Source organism: Humulus lupulus, chromosome 5 (genome assembly GCF_963169125.1).
Source record: "Humulus lupulus chromosome 5, drHumLupu1.1, whole genome shotgun sequence".
Classification (NCBI taxonomy): domain Eukaryota; kingdom Viridiplantae; phylum Streptophyta; class Magnoliopsida; order Rosales; family Cannabaceae; genus Humulus; species Humulus lupulus.
This window is the reverse complement of record NC_084797.1, coordinates 240,764,232-240,789,009: the sequence shown is the minus strand read 5'-3', so window position 1 is coordinate 240,789,009 and position 24,778 is coordinate 240,764,232. Positions and strand designations below refer to the sequence as shown.

General features: G+C 34.6%; 1 protein-coding gene and 1 non-coding gene across 3 annotated transcripts; one reads left to right on the top strand and one right to left on the bottom strand.

Moving 5' to 3' along the window:
- Positions 1 to 14,716: 14,716 nt before the first annotated feature.
- On the top strand, positions 14,717 to 14,823 carry LOC133780912 (small nucleolar RNA R71). The gene has a single exon (XR_009869718.1). It is a non-coding gene; the product is annotated as a small nucleolar RNA R71 (small nucleolar RNA).
- Positions 14,824 to 19,266: 4,443 nt separating this feature from the next.
- LOC133778549 (hydroxyproline O-galactosyltransferase HPGT1-like) lies at positions 19,267 to 24,778 on the bottom strand. Of its 2 annotated transcripts, none has more exons than XM_062218511.1 (12): positions 24,339 to 24,778; positions 24,141 to 24,204; positions 23,213 to 23,265; positions 22,931 to 23,124; positions 22,165 to 22,222; positions 21,983 to 22,055; positions 21,632 to 21,755; positions 20,933 to 21,020; positions 20,792 to 20,842; positions 20,457 to 20,528; positions 20,244 to 20,356; positions 19,267 to 19,732 (listed from the first exon to the last, which is right to left on the bottom strand). In XM_062218511.1, exons 1-12 carry the CDS (start codon positions 24,449 to 24,451, stop codon positions 19,707 to 19,709), a joined length of 1,029 nt encoding a protein of 342 aa, XP_062074495.1. In that variant the 5' UTR covers positions 24,452 to 24,778; the 3' UTR covers positions 19,267 to 19,706. The 2 variants fall into 2 exon arrangements, with proteins under 2 accessions (XP_062074495.1, XP_062074494.1); XM_062218510.1 differs by having other exon boundaries at positions 22,165 to 22,228; positions 24,339 to 24,776.

The following is a 24,778-nucleotide window of genomic DNA, read 5'->3' as shown; positions in this document are numbered from 1 at the left end:
AACTCGATAAGGGTTCGAGAAGGGGTCGAATGGATCTATAATATGTGAGCTCGATAGTAGCTCGATATGAGCTCGATAGGGTTCGATTGAGGGTTTGGTTGTGTTTTATAGTCGGTTTTGAGAAATGATAGCTCGATGCTAACTCGATAATAGCTCGATATGGGTTCGATGGAGGGTTTGATTAGGTTTATGTTCTGTTTTGAGAAATGGTAGCTCGATGATAACTCGATAATAGCTCGATAGGGGTTCGATGGAGGGTTTGGTTAGGTTTGTATTCTGTTTTGAGAAATGGTAGCTCGATTCCAACTCGATAATAGCTCGATAATGTTATTTTTTATTGCATTTCTGGAAAAATGACAGTTTTCCTGACAATGTTAATGTTTTTTTTTCCAACACAGGCTCTATTGTCTACGTTTTTGTATCCTACAATGGTGTTTGGGAATTACAAGGGAATAAGTGGATTTTCAAGGACCCTCAATGCACGGTGATACCGATGGAGGATACTGTAACGTACTTGCAACTTCTTGACATATTGCACAAGGAACTTAAAGTTGATAAACAGATGTATGAGTTGAAATTGGAGGTTCCTTACACTTGCGGCGACCAACCGTTTACACCCGTTCATGTTGAAAGTGATCTTGGTGTCCGTGCATTCATAGGAGTAACATCTAAAGAAAGGTTGGCCTTGTGTGTCACTCCTGTTAAAAAGATTGTCATTGCAGACCCATATTCCACTCCCGGACTTGAGGGAGCAGCCAGTACTTTAGGATTTCCTATTGGTGACCTGAGGGACAACCAGTATGAGTACAACCCCTATGTGAATGACGATCCGGTAGCCGAACACAATGAGGAATTAGGAGACAATTCGGTGGATGATGATCTATTAGCTGAACATTTGCAAGTAGAAGAAGCACAAGAACAACCAATACGTCATATTGCACGGACGAACCCACCAAGTCAAGGACGCCGAACACCTGGCACCAGCTCTAGTCGTCATGGTGGAACAGAATATAACAATACAGGGAACATTTCAATATGTTCAACAGAAGATCACAGAAAATGGAGTGCTCCCATGTTTACAAAAGAAGATATCATAGCTTGTAGTCGTTCTGAATCACCCTCATCCGGTATAGCGTTGGGGGAATTACATCTTGGGAAGACATTTGAGAACAAGATGGAATTGAAAACCAAAGCGGCTCTCTTTGCAATGAAGAATAATTTTGAGTTTATGGTTAAGAAGTCTGGTACTGATGTGTTGTATATCACCTGCAAGGATCCTGATTGTGGTTGGAGAATAAGAGGGAAAAAAGTAGCGCGATCAGAGATGTTTGAGATCACTGTTTATAATAGTGTACATACTTGCTCACTAGAATTGCGACAAAAAGACCACCGTCAAGCAGCACCTTCTGTCATTGGGCACCTTATCAAGAACAAATATGCTACTGATGGCACTAGCTATCCACCAAACAGCATAAAGGAGGATATGAAGAATAATTTTGGGATCGATATGAGTTATATTAAGGCTTGGAGATGCAGAGAGAAGGCACTCGGTTATGTTAGGGGGACACCTGAAGAATCGTACTCCAAGTTACCTTCTTACCTGTACATGCTGCAGCAAAAGAATCCAGGTACAATTACTGATTTTGTCATAGATGACGGTCGCTTTCTTTACTGTTTCTTCTCACTCGGAGTTTGTAGAAGGGGATTTACATCATGTCGTCCTGTTATATGTGTGGACGGCACTTTCTTAAAGTCAAGGTACGGTGGCCACATGTTGTGTGCTGTCGCATTGGATGCGAATAACCACATTTATCCAATTGCATTCGCGATTGTTGACAGTGAGAATCATGCTTCTTGGAAGTATTTCATGATGAAATTGAAGGAAGCCATTGGAGTTGTTGATAATCTGTCTTTTGTTTCAGACAGGCATGCTAGCATTATTCATGCTCTTGAGTTGGTCTTCCCTGATGCCTACCACGGCGCATGCTACCATCACATAAGTATGAATGTAATCGCTAAGTTCAAGACCGATCACTATCACAAGGAGATGTATAATGCGGCATATGCATTTCGGAAGTCAAAATTTCACAGGTTCTTCAATAATATAAAGCAAATGGATCCTGCCATAGCTCAATATCTCGAGGGTATTGGCTTCGATAAGTGGACTCGTGTATACTTTCCTGGGAATCGATACAATGTAATGACAAGCAACTACGCTGAAAGTTTCAACAACAAAACCAGAGACGCAAGAACCTTCCCAGTCACTACTTTTGTGGAATTCATTCGTTTCACAATTCAGTCATGGTTTGCCGCGCGTCGTGAGGAGGTAGAGAAGTGCACATCGAAATTAGCAACAACATATGAGAAAGATGTCTCAGGCATTGCGGATGATGCAAGGTACTTGAAAGTCCATCCTCTTGGACAGTTTGAATTTCATGTGGTAGACCCAGAAGGTGATGGTGAGGTGAATTTGATGACCAAATCATGCTCTTGTGGTCAGTTTCAAATAATGGGTTACCCTTGTGTTCATGGTGTGGCTGCGGCCATGTTGCGCAATGTCAACATTTACTCACTGTGTTCACCATATTACACTACTGAGATGTGGAGGGAGTCTTACAAAGAAACAATTTACCCAACTGGGAATGAGGATGATTGGGAAGTTCCCGAGAACATAGAGAAAATGCAAGTTGGGGTTCCCGTTGAAAAACAACCAGTTGGTCGACCGAAGAAGAATAAGGTGGGAAGAAGGAAGACAAACCGCACTCCATCGAATGGAGAAATCATTCCCAGTCATCGCAAGTGTAGCATGTGTGGTGGTCTTGGCCACAACAGGGCTACATGCAAAGCTAGGCTTTAAACTTTTTTTTCCCATTTGAACTTGTTGTATTAATAAACTCTTTTTATTTGATTTTTCTGAAAAGTTATGTTTATGGCAAAGCTAGGCTTTAAACTCTTTTTTCCCATTTGAACTTGTTGTATTAATAAACTCTTTTTATGAAGGTAACAAATTTTGATAATTCAATAACAGTTCGATATAGCTTGATATTAGCTCGATAACAGCCCATGAAAATTATAAAAAAATGTGAACAACAAACTGTACATGTAAAGACCCTGTATATATACAATCATCAAGGTAACAAATTTTGATACCACAAGTCTGTGGTCCACTTGTTCCTGAACACCTCCATATTTTCATCGCAGATAGCTTCCAATGGAAGACCGACCATTAGATGCTCAATATACTTGATAGCATACACACCACAATCCCCACTGTAAAAAAAAATATATATATATTAAGTGCACATTACTATAAATTTAGTTAGAAACAAAATTAGTATGAAGATGATGTTTGTTACCTTCTCTTTGACTGAGGGAGCTCGTGTTTCTGTTTGCGACGCAATGTGAACTGATGCGGCCTATTTCCTGCTGATGGAATCTTCAACATCAAGCTATCAGTAAACAGTTTACTCTGCATTAACAGAGAAGGTAGCATAAAGCACCATGGACTCATAATATCCTCAAGCTTTGCGTCACTAATCACCGAGTTGTCTGAATCGTAAACAGTCAGAGTCCAACTAGAAATGGAAGCCTCAATGGCAAACCAATGTTGTTGTCCATAGTTCTGGCACCAATATACATCCTCAACTCCTCCCCAAGATGCCAGAAACTGCTGCTCGATGCCGGTCAACATGGACATAATGTCAGCATCCCAATAATACTTTGTTTTGTCGGCTGTTTTCTTGAACTGATCATATCGGGCAGGTATCACTTGTGAGAAATAACTGTTCATCACAACTCCATTCTGTCGATATATATTGGGAAAATACTTGCGACGCATACGAAGCATGTGTTCTGCCGCATCAATATGCTGCAAAAGAGAGTACGATAAAAAAATTAGCAAAAACCATCATAAAATGCTGATGTCGAGCTCCATCGAGCTCACATTGAGCTCATATCGAGCTCACATCGAGCCAGTATGAAACAGTAAAAAAAACAAACTACTTTAACATCCCTATCGAACTACCATCGAACTACTATCGAGCTCACATCGAGCCAGTCTGAAACAGTAAAAATAACCTACTTTAACATCCCTATCGAACTACCTATCGAGCCATCATGAAATAGTAAAGGCAACCTATTTTAACATCCCTATCGAACTCCCTATCGAGCTCCATCGAGCTCATATCGAGCCACTTTGTTAAGGGAATTTTCACTATCGAACTCATATCGAACTCACATCGAGCTTTTAACATCCCTATCAAACTAATATCGAGCTCACATCGAGCCACTCTAAAACAGTAAAAAAAAACAATCTATTTTAACATCCCTATCGAACTACCTATCGAGCTCCATCGAGCTCACAACGAGCCACTCTGAAACAGTAAAGAACAACCCCTATTTTAACATCCATGTCGAACTACTATCGAACTCCTATCGAGCTCACATCGAGCCAGTATGAAACAGTAAAAATAACCTACTTTAACATCCCTATCGAACTACCTATCGAGCTCACATCGAGCCATCATGAAATAGTAAAGACAACCTATTTTAACATCCCTATCGAACTCCCTATCGAGCTCCATCGAGCTCACATCGAGCCACTTTTGTTAAGGGAATTTTCACTATCGAACTCATATCGAACTCACATCGAGCTTTTAACATCCCTATCGAACTAATATCGAGCTCACATCGAGCCACTCTAAAACAGTAAAAAAACAATCTATTTTAACATCCCTATCGAACTACCTATCGAGCTCCATCGAGCTCACATCGAGCCACTCTGAAATAGTAAAGAACAACCCCTATTTTAACATCCATGTCGAACTACTATCGAACTCCTATCGAGCTCACATCGAGTCAGTAAAAATAAAACATGTAAAATTGAAAACAGTCCATAATTAGGTATAAATTGCTTACCCCATCATTGAGCCACGACTGGGGTGTCTTCAACGTCAGAAACCATGCTGGACCGTGACTCCCAGTCTTTACATCCCGCGGGGTCTTGTTGGGCATGTCTCCAAGAAGCCACTTGCACATTGTCCTATACTGTTTGGGATCTGGCTTCTTGAGAGGGTCCAGCACATGTGTAGCCTCTTGTGTAGCCTCGTCTGCTGGTGCAGCTGCAGCAGTGCGAGGTCTTTTCCTCGTGGGATCCGTATAGTCCTCAAACCAATCTGGCTTGCGTCTTTGGCGTCTAGCCCTCCGAAACTGAACCCCAGCAACATCCTCAGGGTTGACAATAACGACTCCCGGAGTCTCAGCATCTGGTGTCACAATGATGGTAGGGGGCGTCGTTGGATCATCAACATAGTCTAGCGGAAGATCCAATGACTCTGACTCTGAATCTTCATTGGACCCCCTCGGTTTCTCCTTAACAAATGTCAGGATCTGACTGAGTACGTCCAAGATCACTGACTGGTTCTTCAAGAGGGTCTCCTGTCGACCCTCGACTCTGTCCAACCGCTCAATCAAGTCGGCCAGCTCAGGGGCTGAGGCTGAGGCTGGTGGTGGGGTTGGTGTTGGGGCTGACACTGAGGCTGGGGCTGATGTTGGGGCACAGGTTGATGCTGGGGCTGAGGCTGGGGCTGATGTTGGGGCACAGGTTGAGGCTGGGGCTGAGGCTGAGGCTGGGGGAATAGGAGGGGTGGGACCTGCAACCTCCTCCCCCGGGGCAGCATCAATAAATATCTTGGCTGCCTCGGCAGCCTGAGAAACTTTCTCTGCCATTTTCTCAAAAGTCGCATCCTCCTCCTCATCAGTCTCCGAGGGATCCTGGCCAAGCCCAGGATAAAGGGGAAGATCTCCCTCAGTCAAAGACAAGTAATAGTCTTTTTCTGCTGGCCGAGGCTTCAACATCGGAAGAACAATTAACTGCAAACAACATAAAACATTTGGTTAACTCAAATAATGATAAAATATAAGCATATAGATAAAAAAAAACAACATAACTTACATTCTTCTTCAATAATATCGGTGCGATGACGGACTTGGTGAAATCCTTGTTCTTCCGATGCGACCAGCTAAGCATCCTCGGGAACATGTTTCCCGAGCTCACAACAAGCTCCACCGCAAGCTGTTGGATAGCCTCATATGCCCAGTACTGTAAGGCGGGGGCATAACCATACATACTGTATTTGGACTCTTGCTGCACCTTGGCATCCTTCTTGGCATCATAGTTGGCCTTTTGCTTCACCATGTCCTTCTTACAAGAATGCAATAGCCTCCTATAAGAGTACTTCCCCCATGGATAGCTGAAGAAGTACTCTACATTCTCAACAATTTTTAGAATATCTCGCCAAATGTGCAGTTTTCCCTCAATGGCATTCAGAACCCCCTCAACAAACAGACATAGACCAAGCTTGTACACATCTTCCACAACCGTACAAGTCTTGAAAGCATGGTCCACCTGTGACAGCTTTACTTTCTCAGCATCGTTGAAATACTCCTTTATCAACCGATCGCTGAGATTACGCCCTTCCAACTCTTCTGGTGACGGGAAGGCACTGAAATCCAACCCCGTCACCAGGGCAAACTCTCCCATGCCGAATCTACAAGACTTCGACCCCAAGAAAAAATGCACCTCATCTTCGTTGTTGCTGGCGATTTTCCTCAGCAACAGTTGATGCACCAAGACTCCGGAGAAATTAAACTCCGAAGCCAAAAAGAATTGCTTAAAAGGGGATTCCTTAGCCCTTTCAAGCAGCCCGAGCTCCAAAAACCTGGTCTTGATGTGATTTAAAGTACTACTACCCCGATATGTCACTCGACCAGGAAAGTGATCACTGAACGGAACAAGCAACTTAGGCATCTGTAACAACACATGAAAAAAAATTTGTAAGAAAACAGAATAAAGAAAATTTCAAAAAAACACTGAAATAAGTTTTCATCGAGCTCTATCGATCTCTATCGAGCTATCATCGAGCTGCAACATACCCTATCGAGCACTATCGAAAAAATATCGAGTTCCATCGAGAAATATCAACAACCTAAATTTATCGAGCCTATCGAGCCAGCATCGAGCCTATCGAGCTAAGAAAAATCTGTCTGTCTAGATAAATAACCATCGAGCTACAGTCTAGTCTCATATCGAACCATTATCGAACCTATCGAGCTATGAAAAATCTGTCTGTCTAGATAAATAACCATCGAGCTACAGTCTAGTCTCATATCGAACCATTATCGAACCTATCGAGCTCTTGTAATATAATACAACATATCCTACTGAGCTCTTATCGAGCTCCTATCGAGCTCATGTCGAGCTCATATCGAGCCATAATCGATCCATCATCGAACTGTTCAAACTACCTTATCGAGCCTACTATCGAACCATAATCGAACCTATCGAGCCACTGGTTCAAACCCATAAAAAATTTCCCACAAAATCGGACAACCCATTCCACAAATCACAGATTCAACAACGATATAAAGCAAATATGGACTTGGGTTCAAGATTGATGGACCCAAAACGGGTATGTTTAAAAATTTATATATCGCAAGCGCACGAATCGTCCATATAGAATAGTGATCGTAAGCAAGGATGTCGAACCCAAAGGAGTTGTCTAAAATCGAAAATGAAACTATTTTAAATCAAAAGTAATAAATTCTAACCTAGTTCCAAATATTGATGAGTTTTAATAGTATGAACATAAAATGAAATATTGAAAAATAAAGCTTTTTAAGATAATGAAAATAAACCAATAATGAGTTGAAAATAAGTATTAAAAGAAAAGATTATTAAGATACTAGAATCCACAAAATGTAAGTTTAATAATATTTATTAGTATATTGATTCCCAAGTTTTAGTGATAGTTAAAATAATTTAAACTATCATTTTCCAAAAATATTTATAATTTTAAGCACAATTTTCTTATAAAAAGATAGGATTTTTCTTCACTTTTCAAAATTATAATTTCAAAGCATTTAGTGTAAATCAATCTAATGAAATAGCAAATAAATCAATGAACATTATTTATAAGGCAAAACATAATATTTTTGTTCTAAGCATGGATGTGTACAATTTAATGACACATCTTACACAAAGAATATTATGTTTATGCACTAATGAAGAACAAAGTGTAAAAATGTTCTAACAATCTAAAATACAAGATATTTAAGATGAAAGAAATATATGAAGAAGAAAAATCCATAGACTTTGTTGCATTACAAGGGAAATCAACATACAACATAAATATTACCTAGTTACAAGTTGCTTCATCATGATCTTAATAATCTTATGAAAAAGATTAGAAGCACATAACTAGAATAGAAATTACAAAATAAATGACATACATACTTGCAAAATGCTCTTGAAAAACCCAAATGGAAGAGAGAATGGTAGAGAGAAAATGAGAGAAAAAGATGGTAACCAAAAAATTAAGCACCCCAAAAATGGTCTTGAAAGTCCATATTTATAGCCAAAGTGAGTTTATTAAAATAATCAATTTAAATTAATTAAATTGATTAGATTAATTAAATAAAATAAATATGGTATGTAGAGGTAAATTATAGGGTGTAATGATGATGTTGTGGTGAAAATGTGTAGGAAAAAGGGTAAAAAGTTGGCATTTTTGTCATAGGGGACAAAGGGACAAAATGCATTTTTGTTGGGCTCAATAAGGGAAATGGCAGCAATGTGGTGGTTGGGTGTTGGAGGGGGGGCCACGGGTTGGGCCTAGAGTGGGCCTCACGTGGTTGGGCTTTTGGAGAAACACCATTTTTCTTGTTACTTTCTTTCAAAATTACCATCTTTCCTTTGATTTTCTTGCTTTTCAATGGCAATAATTTTCCTACACAATAAATTATAAACTAAATTAAAATTAAATATTTTCATTAATAAAATATATCATATAACTCCCATGAAAACATTAATTAAAATTTAATTTACATAACATTTAATTTCAATAAAATCATATTTTTAGCATTCAAACTAACAATACTAATTTTAAATAATTAAACTACAACATATTATAATAACATATCTATAAAAACATATAAAAATCTAGAAAACTACAATAAGACTAATAAATTAAAAATTACATAAAAACTTAATAAGTTAATTAAAAACTCATGAACTAAGCAACAATTAGCATGTAAAACATGGTAAAATAACTCTATTTTGTAGAGTTATCACACCCCCAAACTTAAAGTTTTGCTAGTCCTCAAGCAAAAGAAAAATTAAAATACACATATATATATATTTTTTTTTATTGGTGATATAAAAATGATTTTCTCAAAAATTGCACAATGAAAATAACTCTCAGAAATTATTATGAATAAAAGTTAAGCTTATATAATTAATTAAATTGTCAATTTTGCTTTTAGAAAATATGTTTTTATTAAAATTATTTTTCACTTAAACTTATAGGAAATAAGAATTTTTATGAAAAATGTAATTTTTGTTACAAGCAAAATTGACCCTATAATTAAAAACAAAGCTTAAAAATTATTCATATTTTTAAGAGAATTAATTTCAAACTCAATCAGAATTTTTATCATTGAAAATGAAAAATATCACCAAATTTTTTTTTTTTTTTGTAAATAATTTTTTTATTTTTTATTTTTTTTTTGAATTTTTATGAAAATGAACAAATAAAAAAAAAAAAAAAAAAAAATTAACAAAACCACAACATATAAATAAATAAAAAAAAAAATTCAAACAAACATTTTTTTTCTTTTCAAACAAGCATACATAAAATAAAACACAAAACATTAAAAACAATGCAAAGCAAACATAAATAAAACACAAAACAAACACAATAAAACTCGATACCCCCAAACTTAATTTAAGCATTGTCCTCAATGTGTCAAAATATAAATATAAATTAAAATTGACAAGAGTGTAAAGTTTAGAATGGTCGTACCTCGATATTGTGCATTGCGAAGATAGAACAAGATAGAACAGGATACAACTAACAAAAATTAAATCGCACATAAAACAACAATTCAAATAAAACACAAGTTATCAAGATCACACAGGAATCAAAGAGCATGGTAAACAGGGTCCTCAAGGAGTATCTCATCCACTTCATCAGTTTTTAATTCCAAAAATGGTTTTAATTTTTGTCCATTAACTTTAAATATATTACCATTTTTAGGATTTTCAATTTCAATAGCTCCATGTGAAAAAACAATACGAACAATGTAAGGACCAGACCACCTAGAGCGTAACTTTCCCGGGAATAAATGCAAACGAGAGTTGTATAAAAGGACTTTCTGACCTGGATAAAAATCTTTTCTCAAAATATTTTTATCATGGTAAAATTTCATGCGATCCTTATACTTTTTTGAATAGTCATATGCATCATTCCTAATTTCGTCTAGTTCATTGAGTTGAAGCTTTCGTTTCTCACCTGCTTTGTCTAAAGAAAAATTTAACTGCTTAATTGCCCAGAAGGCTCTATGTTCTAACTCAACAGGTAAATGGCACGCCTTCCCATACACAAGTCTGTAGGGTGACATGCCAATGGGCGTTTTGTACGCGGTACGATACGCCCATAATGCATCAATGAGTCTTAAGGACCAATCTTTCCTAGTTGGATTCACAGTTTTTTCTAAAATGTGCTTAACTTCCCTATTAGACACTTCAACTTGACCATTAGTTTGTGGGTGATATGGTGTTGAGACTTTATGTGTAATGCCATATTGTTTCATTAAATGTTCAAATGGCTTATTACAAAAGTGAGTACCGTTATCACTAATTATAGCACGTGGTGAACCAAAACGGGAAAATATATTTTCTTTCAAAAAACGAAGCACAACTTTGTGGTCATTAGTGTGGCATGCAATAGCTTCAACCCATTTAGATACATAATCGACTCCAACAAGAATATAAAGATTACCAAAAGAGTTAGGAAATGGTCCCATAAAATCAATGCCCCAAACATCAAATATGTCAATAATAAGAATAGGATTTAAAGGCATCATGTTTCTTTTAGTTAAACTTCCTAACTTTTGGCAACGTTCACAAGCTTTACAATAAACATATGTATCATGAAAGATAGTAGGCCAATAAAAACCACATTGTAAAACTTTAGCAGCTGTTTTCTTACCACTAAAATGTCCTCCACATGCATGATCATGACAAAAAGATATGATTTTAGACTGATCACAGTTTGGAATGCATCTTCTAATTATTTGATCAGGGCAGTATTTAAACAAGTAAGGATCATCCCAAATAAAGTTTTTCACCTCAGAATAAAATTTAGATTTATCATGCTTAGACCAATGAGATGGTATTTCTTTAGTGACCAAATAATTAACAATATCAGCATACCAAGGTAATGAAGAAATATGCATTAATTGTTCATCAGGAAAAGTTTCAGTGATAGGAGTGGAATCATGTATAGTTTCAACAACTAGTCTAGATAAATGATCAGCAACAACATTTTCAGATCCTTTTTTATCACGTATTTCTAAGTCGAATTCTTGTAAAAGCAGGATCCAACGGATCAAACGAGACTTAGCATCTTTTTTCGATAAGAGATATTTTAATGCAGCATGATCAGAATAGACAATAATTTTAGATCCTAACAAATAAGATCTAAATTTCTCCAATGCAAAAACAACAGCAAGCAATTCTTTTTCGGTTGTGGAGTAATTTAATTGAGCATCATTTAAAGTTTTGCTAGCATAGTAAATTACATGAGGTATTTTTTCAAGTCTTTGTCCTAAGACAACACCTATAGCATAATCAGAAGCATCACACATTATTTCAAAAGGTATTTTCCAATCAGGAGGTCGAATAATGGGTGCAGTAGTCAACAAATTTTTTAATTTTTCAAAGGCAACATGGCAATTACTATCAAAGACAAAAGCATTTTCTTTTCCAAGTAAATGGCATAAAGGCCGAGAAATTTTGCTAAAGTCTTTTATAAATCTTCTATAAAAACCGGCATGGCCTAAGAATGATCTAATTTCTTTCACAGTTTTAGGTGGGGGAAGTTTTGAAATAAGGTCAACTTTAGCTTTATCAACTTCTATTCCATTAGATGAGATTACATGACCTAAAACAATTCCTTTTTTAACCATAAAATGACATTTTTCCCAGTTAAGCACAAGGTTTTTCTCTTTGCAACGAATTAAAACAAGTGAAAGATGGTGCAAACATTCATCAAAAGAGGAACCAAACATAGAAAAATCATCCATAAATACTTCAAGAAATCTTTCAACCATGTCAGAAAAAATCGAAATCATACATCTTTGAAAAGTCGCAGGTGCATTACATAATCCAAAGGGCATGCGACGATATGCAAAAGTTCCAAAAGGGCATGTAAAAGTAGTCTTTTCTTGATCTTCTGGGGCGATGGGGATTTGGTTATACCCCGAATACCCATCAAGAAAACAATAATATGCATGGCCAGCTAATCGTTCAAGCATTTGATCAATAAAAGGCAATGGAAAATGGTCTTTTCTAGTAACATTATTCAACTTTCTATAATCTATGCACACTCTCCACCCTGTTTGTACTCTAGTAGGGATTAATTCATTTTTCTCATTTTCAACAACTGTGATCCCAGACTTCTTAGGCACAACTTGAACTGGACTAACCCATTGACTATCAGAAATAGGGTAAATGATACCTACGTCTAACAATTTTATGACCTCTTCTCTAACTACTTCTTTCATATTTGGATTTAATCTTCTTTGACATTCCCGAGAGGTTTTAGCATTCTCTTCTAGATGGATTCTATGCATACATATGGATGGGCTAATTCCTTTAATGTCTCCAATGGTCCAACCTATGGCTTCTTTATGTTTTCTAAGGACATCTAACAATTTACCTTCTTGTTCTTTATCTAAAGCGGATGCTATGATAACAGGTAAGGTTTCAGACTCTCCTAGAAAAGCATATTTTAAATTTTCTGGCAAAGGTTTAAGGTCTAACTTTGGAGACTCAGAAATTGATTGAACATGACCTAAGGGTGAAAAAGGTTCAACTTTGGTTTCATTTAAGGGTATAGGCTCTACCAAAGAATTCACATCATCATTAGAGTCATCAACATGCAAGTTCATACCAAAGTATTTTTCACAAAAATCAAATAAGTCATTTCCATCATTTTCACAAATACTATCTATCATGTTAACTTCATGCGCTTCTTCACACTCAACAGATTTAACCACATTAAAAACATTCAATTCAACAGTCATATTTCCAAAAGATAATTTCAAAACACCATTACGACAATTTATGATTGCATTAGAAGTAGCTAAGAATGGTCTACCTAAAATGATAGGAATTTGAGCATGCATATTTTCCACAGGTTGAGTATCAAGAACAATGAAGTCAACAGGAAAATAAAATTTATCAACTTTTATCAAAACATCCTCTATAATGCCTCTAGGAATTTTTACAGAACGATCGGCTAATTGAAGAGTTATAGAGGTAGGTTTTAGCTCACCAAGACCAAGTTGCTTATAAACAGAATAAGGCAATAAATTTACACTAGCACCCAAATCAAGTAAAGCTTTGTTAATAAAATGATCACCAATAATGCATGAAATTGTGGGACACCCAGGATCTTTATATTTAACAAGACTCTTATATTGAATAATGGAACTAGCTTGTTCAGTTAAAAACGCCTTTTTAGGAACATTAGTGTTTCTTTTAACAGTACAAAGATCCTTTAAAAATTTAGAGTAGGCAGGAATTTGTTTAATGGCATCTAAGAAAGGGATATTGATACTAACTTGTTTAAAAACTTCTAAGATGTCATTATATTGGCTGCCTTTTTTAATTGGAAGTAATCTTTGTGGGAATGGGGCTTTTGGAATGAAAGGATGGATTGGAGTTTCTTTGTTTGATGAGTCATTGAGATTAGAACTAGGAGGCTGACTCTTTTCTTTTTCTTTTTCATTTTCAACCTCGGGTATGTAATCGGGTTTGACAATTTTCTTTCCAGACCTAAGAGTTGAAATTGATTTGACTTCTCCATTATGACTAGACTTTCCTATCTCATATTGACCTTTTGGATTAGGGATAGGTTGACTAGGGAATGTTCCTTTTTCTCTATCAGCTAAAGCAGTGGCGAGTTGTCCTACTTGTGTCTCGAGTTTGGTAATAGATTGAGATTGATTTTGTAGGATTTGTTGGGTAGATTGCATAAATTGTTGTAAAGTATCTTCTAAGGAAGGTTTTCTTTGTTGCGGATATGGTTGATTTTGTGGGGCATGAGCTTGGTTTTGTGTGTTGTATTGGTGCCCTTGATTCATTTGGGGTTGGTTTTGTCTCCATGAAAAGTTCGGATGGTTTCTCCAATTTGGATTGTAGGTGGACGAAAATGGGCTATCATTTGGTTTCCCATAAGTATGAAGTGCATTGGCCTCCTCAGAAAAGGCTTCTTGGTAGGAAGGGCATGATTGGGCATTATGGCAAGGACTAGAACATATAGAACAAACATCTTTTCTAGGTTGAATTGGAGAGTTTATAGTTTGGCTTATGGCTAAAGCTTCTACTTTTCTCGCTAATTTATCTAAGGATGTTCTTAAGTCTAATTCTTCTTTTACTTCATACCTTCCTCCTCTTTTTGGTGAATTAGTTGACCTAGACCTAGGATCAAAATAATTCCATTGTTGTGAATTGACAGATAAATCTTCAAGGGCGTCCCACGCCTCTTGTCCTTGAAATTTTAAAAATTTTCCAGTATGCATAGATTGAATCATTTGACGATTAGAGGGAGTCAAACCATCATAAAAATATTTTACAAGTCTCCATTTTTCAAAACCATGATGAGGACATTTTAATAATAAATCTTTAAATCTTTCCCAACATTCATAAAACTCTTCATTATCTTTTTGAAAAAACTCGGAGATTTCTCTCCTTAGACTATCAGTTTTAGACATAGGAAAAAATTTCAGTAAGAATTTATTATAAAGTTGATCCCATGTAGTTATAGACCCCGTGGGAAGGGAATTTAACCAGGCTTTTGATTTGTCTTTTAATGAAAAAGGGAACAATCTTAGTTTGACCGACTCATCAGAAAAATTTTGAAATTTAAATGTTGAGCAAATTTCTAAGAAATCTTTGACATGCATGTAAGGATCCTCTCTATCTAACCCATAAAAAGATGGCAATAATTGAATGATTGCGGGTTTAAGCTCAAAATGAGTAGCAGAAGTAGTAGGTAAAACAATGCATGAAGGAGCATTAGATGAAATAGGTGCAAAATATTCAAGCAAAGTTTTTTCAGGCACAACATTTTCATCAACAATATTAGCAATAGGTTCCATGATGCTCAAATTTTTACTAACACTTTCAATTTCAAACAAAGATAAACGTCTTTTTACTAATCGTTTTTTAGAGTTACGTTCCCAATGATGCATACAATTTTTCACAAACAAGGCAACAAGGATAATCTCAAACAAACAATTTTCTGATGTGGAAGATCAGTTAAAACCGCAACCACAGAGCATACTTAGAATTTTTAGAGATTTCACAACAATATAATTCTTATGGTTTACTTGTCCCCAGGCCTATTTGATTCCACTTACTCGCGCACTACTAACAACTCCCCGAGGTTAATTAGTAGAGGCGGATGGGAATTTTGGTCAAATTTCCTTTAAGCAAGAATTGCTTATGGTGAAAGGACAAGATTTAGGTTTTTTTTTTTTTTTTTTTTTTCAAGTATTTTTCACAATATTACGCTAAAATATTAAAGAAGACAAAGAAAAATAAGGCAAAAATTAAATAAGACTAAAATTTAAGCAAGAGTAGGGAGGCATAGCATGCCATCAACCATAACAAAATTAAGGTAAAAACTAGGAGGCACAAGTGCCATCAACTTAAACATAAGATAGAGGACTAGGAGGCAAAAATTGCCATCAACTAGCTAGGAGGCAAAATTGCCATCAACTAGTAATTTGCGGAAATTAAATAAAATAAAAATTACAACAATATAAATAAAGAAAATTACAACAAATGTCAAGAGGCACAAGTGCCATCAATTAACAAAGATATAAAAGAAGTAAAATTACAACAAAATTATAACAAAATTAGGAGGCACAAGTGCCATCGACTATAAAAATTAAAAGGATAGATAGGAGGCACAAGTGCCGTCAACTAAAAAAAAAAACAATAAATATAAATATAAGTATATATTTTTTTTTATGGGTGGTTGAACCGTCCCAAATTTCTTTTTATCTTTTTTTTTTTTTTAAGATTTTATAGATATATATTTTTTTGTTTTTTTTTTTTAAGTGTAAAAAAAATTAAAATAACTAGTAGAAGAATTCACTAACCTTGAGATAAATTCGTTTCTTTTCTCTTGCAACTCCCCGGCAACGGCGCCAAAAACTTGATGGACCCAAAACGGGTATGTTTAAAAATTTATATATCGCAAGCGCACGAATCGTCCATATAGAATAGTGATCGTAAGCAAGGATGTCGAACCCAAAGGAGTTGTCTAAAATCGAAAATGAAACTATTTTAAATCAAAAGTAATAAATTCTAACCTAGTTCCAAATATTGATGAGTTTTAATAGTATGAACATAAAATGAAATATTGAAAAATAAAGCTTTTTAAGATAATGAAAATAAACCAATAATGAGTTGAAAATAAGTATTAAAAGAAAAGATTATTAAGATACTAGAATCCACAAAATGTAAGTTTAATAATATTTATTAGTATATTGATTCCCAAGTTTTAGTGATAGTTAAAATAATTTAAACTATCATTTTCCAAAAATATTTATAATTTTAAGCACAATTTTCTTATAAAAAGATAGGATTTTTCTTCACTTTTCAAAATTATAATTTCAAAGCATTTAGTGTAAATCAATCTAATGAAATAGCAAATAAATCAATGAACATTATTTATAAGGCAAAACATAATATTTTTGTTCTAAGCATGGATGTGTACAATTTAATGACACATCTTACACAAAGAATATTATGTTTATGCACTAATGAAGAACAAAGTGTAAAAATGTTCTAACAATCTAAAATACAAGATATTTAAGATGAAAGAAATATATGAAGAAGAAAAATCCATAGACTTTGTTGCATTACAAGGGAAATCAACATACAACATAAATATTACCTAGTTACAAGTTGCTTCATCATGATCTTAATAATCTTATGAAAAAGATTAGAAGCACATAACTAGAATAGAAATTACAAAATAAATGACATACATACTTGCAAAATGCTCTTGAAAAACCCAAATGGAAGAGAGAATGGTAGAGAGAAAATGAGAGAAAAAGATGGTAACCAAAAAATTAAGCACCCCAAAAATGGTCTTGAAAGTCCATATTTATAGCCAAAGTGAGTTTATTAAAATAATCAATTTAAATTAATTAAATTGATTAGATTAATTAAATAAAATAAATATGGTATGTAGAGGTAAATTATAGGGTGTAATGATGATGTTGTGGTGAAAATGTGTAGGAAAAAGGGTAAAAAGTTGGCATTTTTGTCATAGGGGACAAAGGGACAAAATGCATTTTTGTTGGGCTCAATAAGGGAAATGGCAGCAATGTGGTGGTTGGGTGTTGGAGGGGGGGCCACGGGTTGGGCCTAGAGTGGGCCTCACGTGGTTGGGCTTTTGGAGAAACACCATTTTTCTTGTTACTTTCTTTCAAAATTACCATCTTTCCTTTGATTTTCTTGCTTTTCAATGGCAATAATTTTCCTACACAATAAATTATAAACTAAATTAAAATTAAATATTTTCATTAATAAAATATATCATATAACTCCCATGAAAACATTAATTAAAATTTAATTTACATAACATTTAATTTCAATAAAATCATATTTTTAGCATTCAAACTAACAATACTAATTTTAAATAATTAAACTACAACATATTATAATAACATATCTATAAAAACATATAAAAATCTAGAAAACTACAATAAGACTAATAAATTAAAAATTACATAAAAACTTAATAAGTTAATTAAAAACTCATGAACTAAGCAACAATTAGCATGTAAAACATGGTAAAATAACTCTATTTTGTAGAGTTATCAAAGATTTTACCTTAGTTTTTTAAACTTTGAAGGAAATATGCTCCGTGGGTCTCGGGTTTGACAGAAAAATGGGAGTTTGCAGTGGGCTCGAGATCGCCGGAGAAATGGGAGAAGGTGGGGGCTCGACGGAGAAGGTGGGAGCTCGACGGAGATGCGGGCTCGACAGCTCGACGGAGATGGCGGCTCGACGGCTCGACGGAGGTGGAGGTTCGATGGTTTTTGGGGGATTTTTGTGAGACTGAAAGAGAGAGAAACCGAGACTTAGAGAGAGAAGGCTGAGATTGAATGGGAAGGGTATTTTCGGTAGGAGGGAAAAGCTTAGCATTAATTTGAAAATATTATTAATGTTGGGATTTTTTGGTAATATTAGGTATTATTAGAGATAAAAAGTGAAATTTCCCTTTTAAAAACTAATGGTTTCAATTACTTTAAAAGTATTCTTGAGCAAAAATCTTTATTTACCAAATATAATTATTTAACTAACAGTTACACAAATATAAAAAAAAAACTCATCTAAAATTATGGAAATAAAAATAGTTTATATCGGTAAAAGTCTCAATTTTATTTAAAAATATTACGACTTAAGTCTCAAAACTTATTAAATATATATCACATATGTAATTTTTGTTAAAAAAAATAATTTATAGAATGCATGATAAAAAATAATTTATGACCTAATTAATTACAAAAAATTAATTGAGTTATAAATTGCTTTTCTAATAACTATAAATCACTTTTTGTTGCACATTTTATTAGAAAATGATAAATGTAATGCACGTCTAATAAATTTGGAGACTTAGTAATACAAAATAAAATTTGGGACTTAAATAATACATTTTAGAAAAATTAGGGTCATTTACTGATATAAAGCCAAATAAAAAATTTAGCATGTCTTAAATTAATAATTACAAAAATAAAAATTTGGTAAATATGTGGGATGAGAAAATCATAATAGGAGTTGGTGTGTGAGGTTGCTTCAATTGTAGCCCTGCTATTTATTGATTGAAGAGGAAGAAAGAGTGGGGTCGAACTAAGATAAGCCTTGAGACGTCGTAGTCTTGCTCGCGGTAGTGGGTGAGTCACGATTGGCGTTATAATGAAAAAAATTCTCATAATGAAAAGAAATTTCAAAAGATTCTCTCGTATCTTCAAGAAATAAAAAGGTTTAACTAAACAATTTGGACACATTTATTTTATGATATTTTTTACAAATTAGACAATAAGATGATAAATTTTTGTATTTTTTTTTGGTGGGGTTAGGAAAAAAGTGATTATTGTAGAGAGCCATACAGTAGACAATCATCCAAATGAGTATCAATATCTACATTGCTATGTCACTACATGAGGATCAAACTCTACATCTGACGCTGCCAAAAAGTAAAACAAATTATTCTCTTATAAACCACATTCCAAAGGCACTATTGGAGACCAATGGTCAAATTGAGGTGGGTGACAGATACATTGTACAAAAAATAAGAGTCTAAAGGATATCCGAGGATGAGAAGATATGATCACTAAATTTGGAGGAGCCTTTAGAAGATTCCCAAAACAACATTTCATTCCACTTTATCTAGTTGAGAAGTCTTCCTCTATATGAACAGATCCACCATCTTTGAATCTGCCTCCGAAAGACAAAAACTCGCAAGAACTGGGATCAGAAAAGAATTTTTGCTTTTTTCTTGGAGGAGACATATAATTGTGTTTTCAACAAATTTTTGTGAGGAAGTAAGACCGTGTCGTCACCACGCATTTGCACATACTGCTCCTGAAAAAGGAAATGGCATATATAAGTTAAGGAACAGTTGTTGAATTGGGATATAAACTCTGTCTGAGATGAAAAATATAAAGTTCTACAATGCACACAGTTTGGCCATTTAAGGAGATCTTTTGTTTTTTTACAGTGTGCTTTACTTGTCTGTTTATTACATTCTCAAACTATCAATTTTTTCTCTGTCCATTATTCCCAAGTTGCTATAGCAAGAATGAGCTAACAACTACACATAATAAAATGAAGAAACCCCAATATTAAAATCTATAGCTCTTTTGTTTTTGTTTGTATGTATGTGTGCTTATTGAAAGAGAATAGTGGGAAGCAAGAATTTCCGTACGTCTAAACATAATCCTTCATGTTATCTTACTTATTTTGGATTAACACTCTAACTATCCTCCTAAATCCACTTACTAAAGGAAGCCCTGCCATAAGGAATGACCAAGTATAGAAACTAATGGGTCAATATTTTCTATTTGATTAATTTCTATCTTCTCTACAAACCAACCTTCAGACTGAGATGAGCAGCACAACTTCTGTTCATCTATATGGTCGATGTCAAGCCCAATAAACCATGATCCAACACTGACAGCATCACAAGCATATGTACGAAGAATAGACCTAATCAAACAAGGGAAGACAGTCTCTGAGTCCTGCCATCTGTGCTTGCATTCTACATAATGTTAATAAGAAAAAGAGGGCAAATGGGATGGAAAAGTACCTGTTTATTGATACATACCGAGCCAGATGTCTAGAAATGGCGTATATCTCACCAGAGGCGTGTCTAAAATATCTGTATCATATGAAAAATAAATGTAATTGTTAGCCAATCCAATACTCTGTGCCAACTGCCCTTCTTGGTTGTTACTATAATGCTTGAACAAATATTCAGAGTAAGAATTATAGCACCACGCAGAAAGATTAGGACACTTAAACATGAGAGTTAATGATAAAACTGAAATATAAGAATTTGATTTAGTCAAATAAAAAGAATCAGAATCATCATATGTTATGCACTGTTTCTATTCCAGGAAGGTAATAAAATTAATTACTCACGAGTTTGCATCACCAAACTTCCACCAGTCTGGCTCGTACCATTTGTTGGTCCTGCATTACCAAAACAAATGCTGAGCTATTCAGCATTGAAGTATATGACAAGCACATTTACCAAATAAAAAGTATGTCAGCTAAACTCACGGCTCAGACAAGACGTGGCCTGATTTCATACACCCAATATAGATATCATGTTTGTCCAAATGACTGTTTAAGATCGCTCCCAAGGCATCTGCAATTTTAAATCAGAGGAAAATTGATGATCAGAACTTAATAAATAATTACTTTAGGCCTACAGACTTTTTAGTACTGACATAAATAAACAGCCGAGGGTGCTTCGTTTGATCTGCAATAAGCTTTCTCAATTTGCCTGACAATTAAAGATAAGCCATATTTTGGGACCATAGACAAAATATTTGAGCAATTACGTGGTAAGAAGGGGAAAAAAGATACTTGTGTTAGTTGGGATTTGCATATCCGCCCACATACATTAATATTAGCAACTATTCTCAAAAGTTATTTGAGAAGAATTTGCTCAAGCATTGAGTTCAGATACACTATTTGCCTATGACTAATAACAATACACAGGTTTGGATCAATCCAGAAAATAATAAGAAACAAAGCATCCTTTATGATGTGGTTAACATTTAAAGTGTCATTAAACATAAATCAGTTAGATCACAAACTGGAAACTACAAAAAGGGAGTAAATGGTCATAAATTTGTGTGTATGAGTGTGTTTTATCTACATAAAATAACCATAGAATGGAATAGATTAAGTGTAGAAAAGGATTCCACATTCTTTGGTACCACTATTAGAAATTATTTTACAAGGGTAACATACCAATATTAACAAAAACATCATCATTGACCTTAACAATAAATTTGGCGTCCCAATTCTCTACAGCATGAATGAGGAATGACTTTATCTTTTTGGGACGCTCCTCAGGTGATTCCACTTGATCCTCCTATATTCAAAAAGGTAGAATAAGAATCTGATACTGATGAACTAAATATGTTACTGATTTGCAGCAATCTTTTGACAAAATGTTTTGACTTCCAATTATAGATTTTTAGAATTATTAACAAATAAAGTTCAGTTAGATCTTGAAATTGTGCATTTTCAAGTACTTAATGTAAGTTCAGATTATTATATTTCCACATATAATAAATTTCTATAAATCACCAAACATACAAGAACGATGAAATCGTTGGTTTGCCTATTTTCTTCTTCAATCTCTCTGTCCAAACTGTCTCCACGATTTGAACTGCAAAAATCAAAATATAACTGAACAATAAACTCGAAGCAATTATTGTTGTTATTCTTTTTGTCTCTATGTAGAGTTCCTGTTCTAATTCTAAATCATCATTACAGACCTTCGTCCAATTACAAACTGCACAATGATGCCCTTTTCATCTGCCAGTTTCTTTAAAGCTGATCCTACACATACGGTATCTCCAAGTTAATAGAAAAGGAAAGAAATTTGGAAAAGTAACATTAATATATTCATGATGTGTAGATTACTGATTCCTGTACCATGATAGTTTAAAATTAACAAAAGTTACCAAAACAATTTTAATGGATAACCATGGCACCCCAATTTTGTTTGCACTATAATAATTGATTCAATCCTAAGCGTGCTAGCATTCAATTTAACTAGTGTTCACACAATCAAACATTTACACACATTTGCTACATATCAATGTGGAAGGTACCCTAAGCAGTTAAGCCTTTAAAGTTTAAATCAGCTTATTTGTTCACAACAATAATACCTCTAGAATCATCATATAGAATTTATGTCTTGTATCAAGTTTTTCCCTGACAAAATTAAGATTGAAGGGTCCAAGTCCAAGTTAAACTTACTAGATACTTTCCAGAATATAGAAATAATTTATAGTATGGAGAACATTTATAACAGCTACCTCCATGTAAACATGCAATTTTATGAGCCTGCAATATTGTTTGACAGTTCTATAACTACTTTTGCGTGTATAAGATATCGATTGTTACTTCACTCACAATTCTAGTTCTAATATGAAAAAAAAGTAACATTTTTGGAGTCTACACGAATGGCATAAATTATTATTTATATCAAATCCCACTGTTAAAGTAAAGGAAAAAAATGAAACTCAGAACAGTTACCAGTTGGCATCCACGCCTTGCGAATCGCATCTCTATTTTTCCTGCGCCCAAATGTTGTAATGATTCCTATTACAGCTATAAGATTTCTCGTAGGACGAGTCTCATCATTTTTTGACAGGCTCTTTAGAGTGAAACCCTCCTGTCTAGCTGCAGTCAGCTCCGTTTCAAGATCTGATAACTTCCTCTGTTGTTCACTAGACGATAAAAGTGTCACTGTTGGCCTTTTTAAAAATTTTATATGGTCTCATAAAGTCATAGAAGGAAAAAAAAAACATTGATTACCTGCAGGGTATAGTTTTGAAAGTTTCATCATCTACTGATAGCACAGATTGACCCTGAGAAATGACATTTTCCTCATCAATATAAAAGCTGCATCCAGCTCAATCAAAGATTTAAAGTTTTATATGATCATTAACTTTTGATATTTCGAGTCTCCAAACTTTGAACCATACACTTAGGAAAATAAAAATGCAGAATTAAACTAAAAATTTAGGCCAGGAATTCATGACTTATAATCAATGAAAACAGTAAAATGTAATGTTTTGACCAATTTAGGAATATGTCATCAGGCACATCTCACTGAACAATTACTACTGAAGGTTGAGTATGCCCTATATGAGTGGGAGTAAAATTATTTGGGACTGTTAACAAATGGTGTGTTTATAAGTTGTTTAAAGATCCCATAAACTGAATCAACCAATTATCTTATATAGCATTGGAAAGCAGAAATTGCTTTAATGGAAACACCACCACAATGCCCCCTATACAGTATAAGGAGAGGGGGACAATCCACAAAACTCTGAAATGTTCTAATGTTAAGGGAGATGCTTATGAAGCAATGAATTCAACAACCATATTGATTATTATTTTTTTTCAAATAAACATTAAATTGTGCCATAAGTAATCAAAATAGATGATTGATTTCCATTTTAATTATCCATCTTCCTAAAAAGATTGACATCTCTACCATCTCCACAATGAGGGTATCAATGTTGAGTGCAGGGCATGTAAGGCTATCTTTCTCCATGTCCTCAAGAAATGTCAACTTATACTAGTTGGAGTCACTTATATACTATTTTAATACTTTTTTCCTCACAAGTCTCTATCTAGCTTCAGACAAAAGTAAGTTGGATTTAACTAAAGAAACAATAGATTTGAAAGAGCCACTACATTAGGAAAAGGAGTAAAAGTAAATAAACAAATAAAATACCTGACTAGCTCTTTCATCAAGTTCTTGAATCAAATAAGCTCTAACCTCTGCATCCTGCCACAGACTATCAACAATTCATCTTCATCAAACATCAACTCGTGATCAAATTCTCCAACGACAAAGCAAATCAATTTTATCAGTTTTAAGTAAGCAACACTGGATCAAATATAATAATCCAAAGAAGAAAATGAAGCTCACCGGCCGGCAACATAAACCGTAGCCATGGTTGCCAACATTGTCAGAAAAAGAGGTGAAACTCGCGAGCGAGGAGCGGAACCAGATAACCGATTCTGAGAACTCCGGCTATGCATTTTGAAGATACGGAGATTCAGTGAGTTGAAGCTGTGATTTCAGATCTGGAGGAAATCAAAGCTAGCCCTAGCTAGCGGAGATTGACATTTGAAAAAAAAAAAGGGTAAACAGTATATGGTTGGTTCGAGCCATAAACGATTGAAAATCAGACCACAACAACACACGAGAATATCAACTTCTAACCGAACAAGATCTCTCAGTCCTCACTGTCGACTTGGCGGTTTGGTAATTTTAACGGTTTTTTTTTACTCATATGGGCGGTACGTGGTAGCATAAGTTTTTTTACTCGGTACCACAGGATACTATTTTACTAGTTTGTTTTTGTT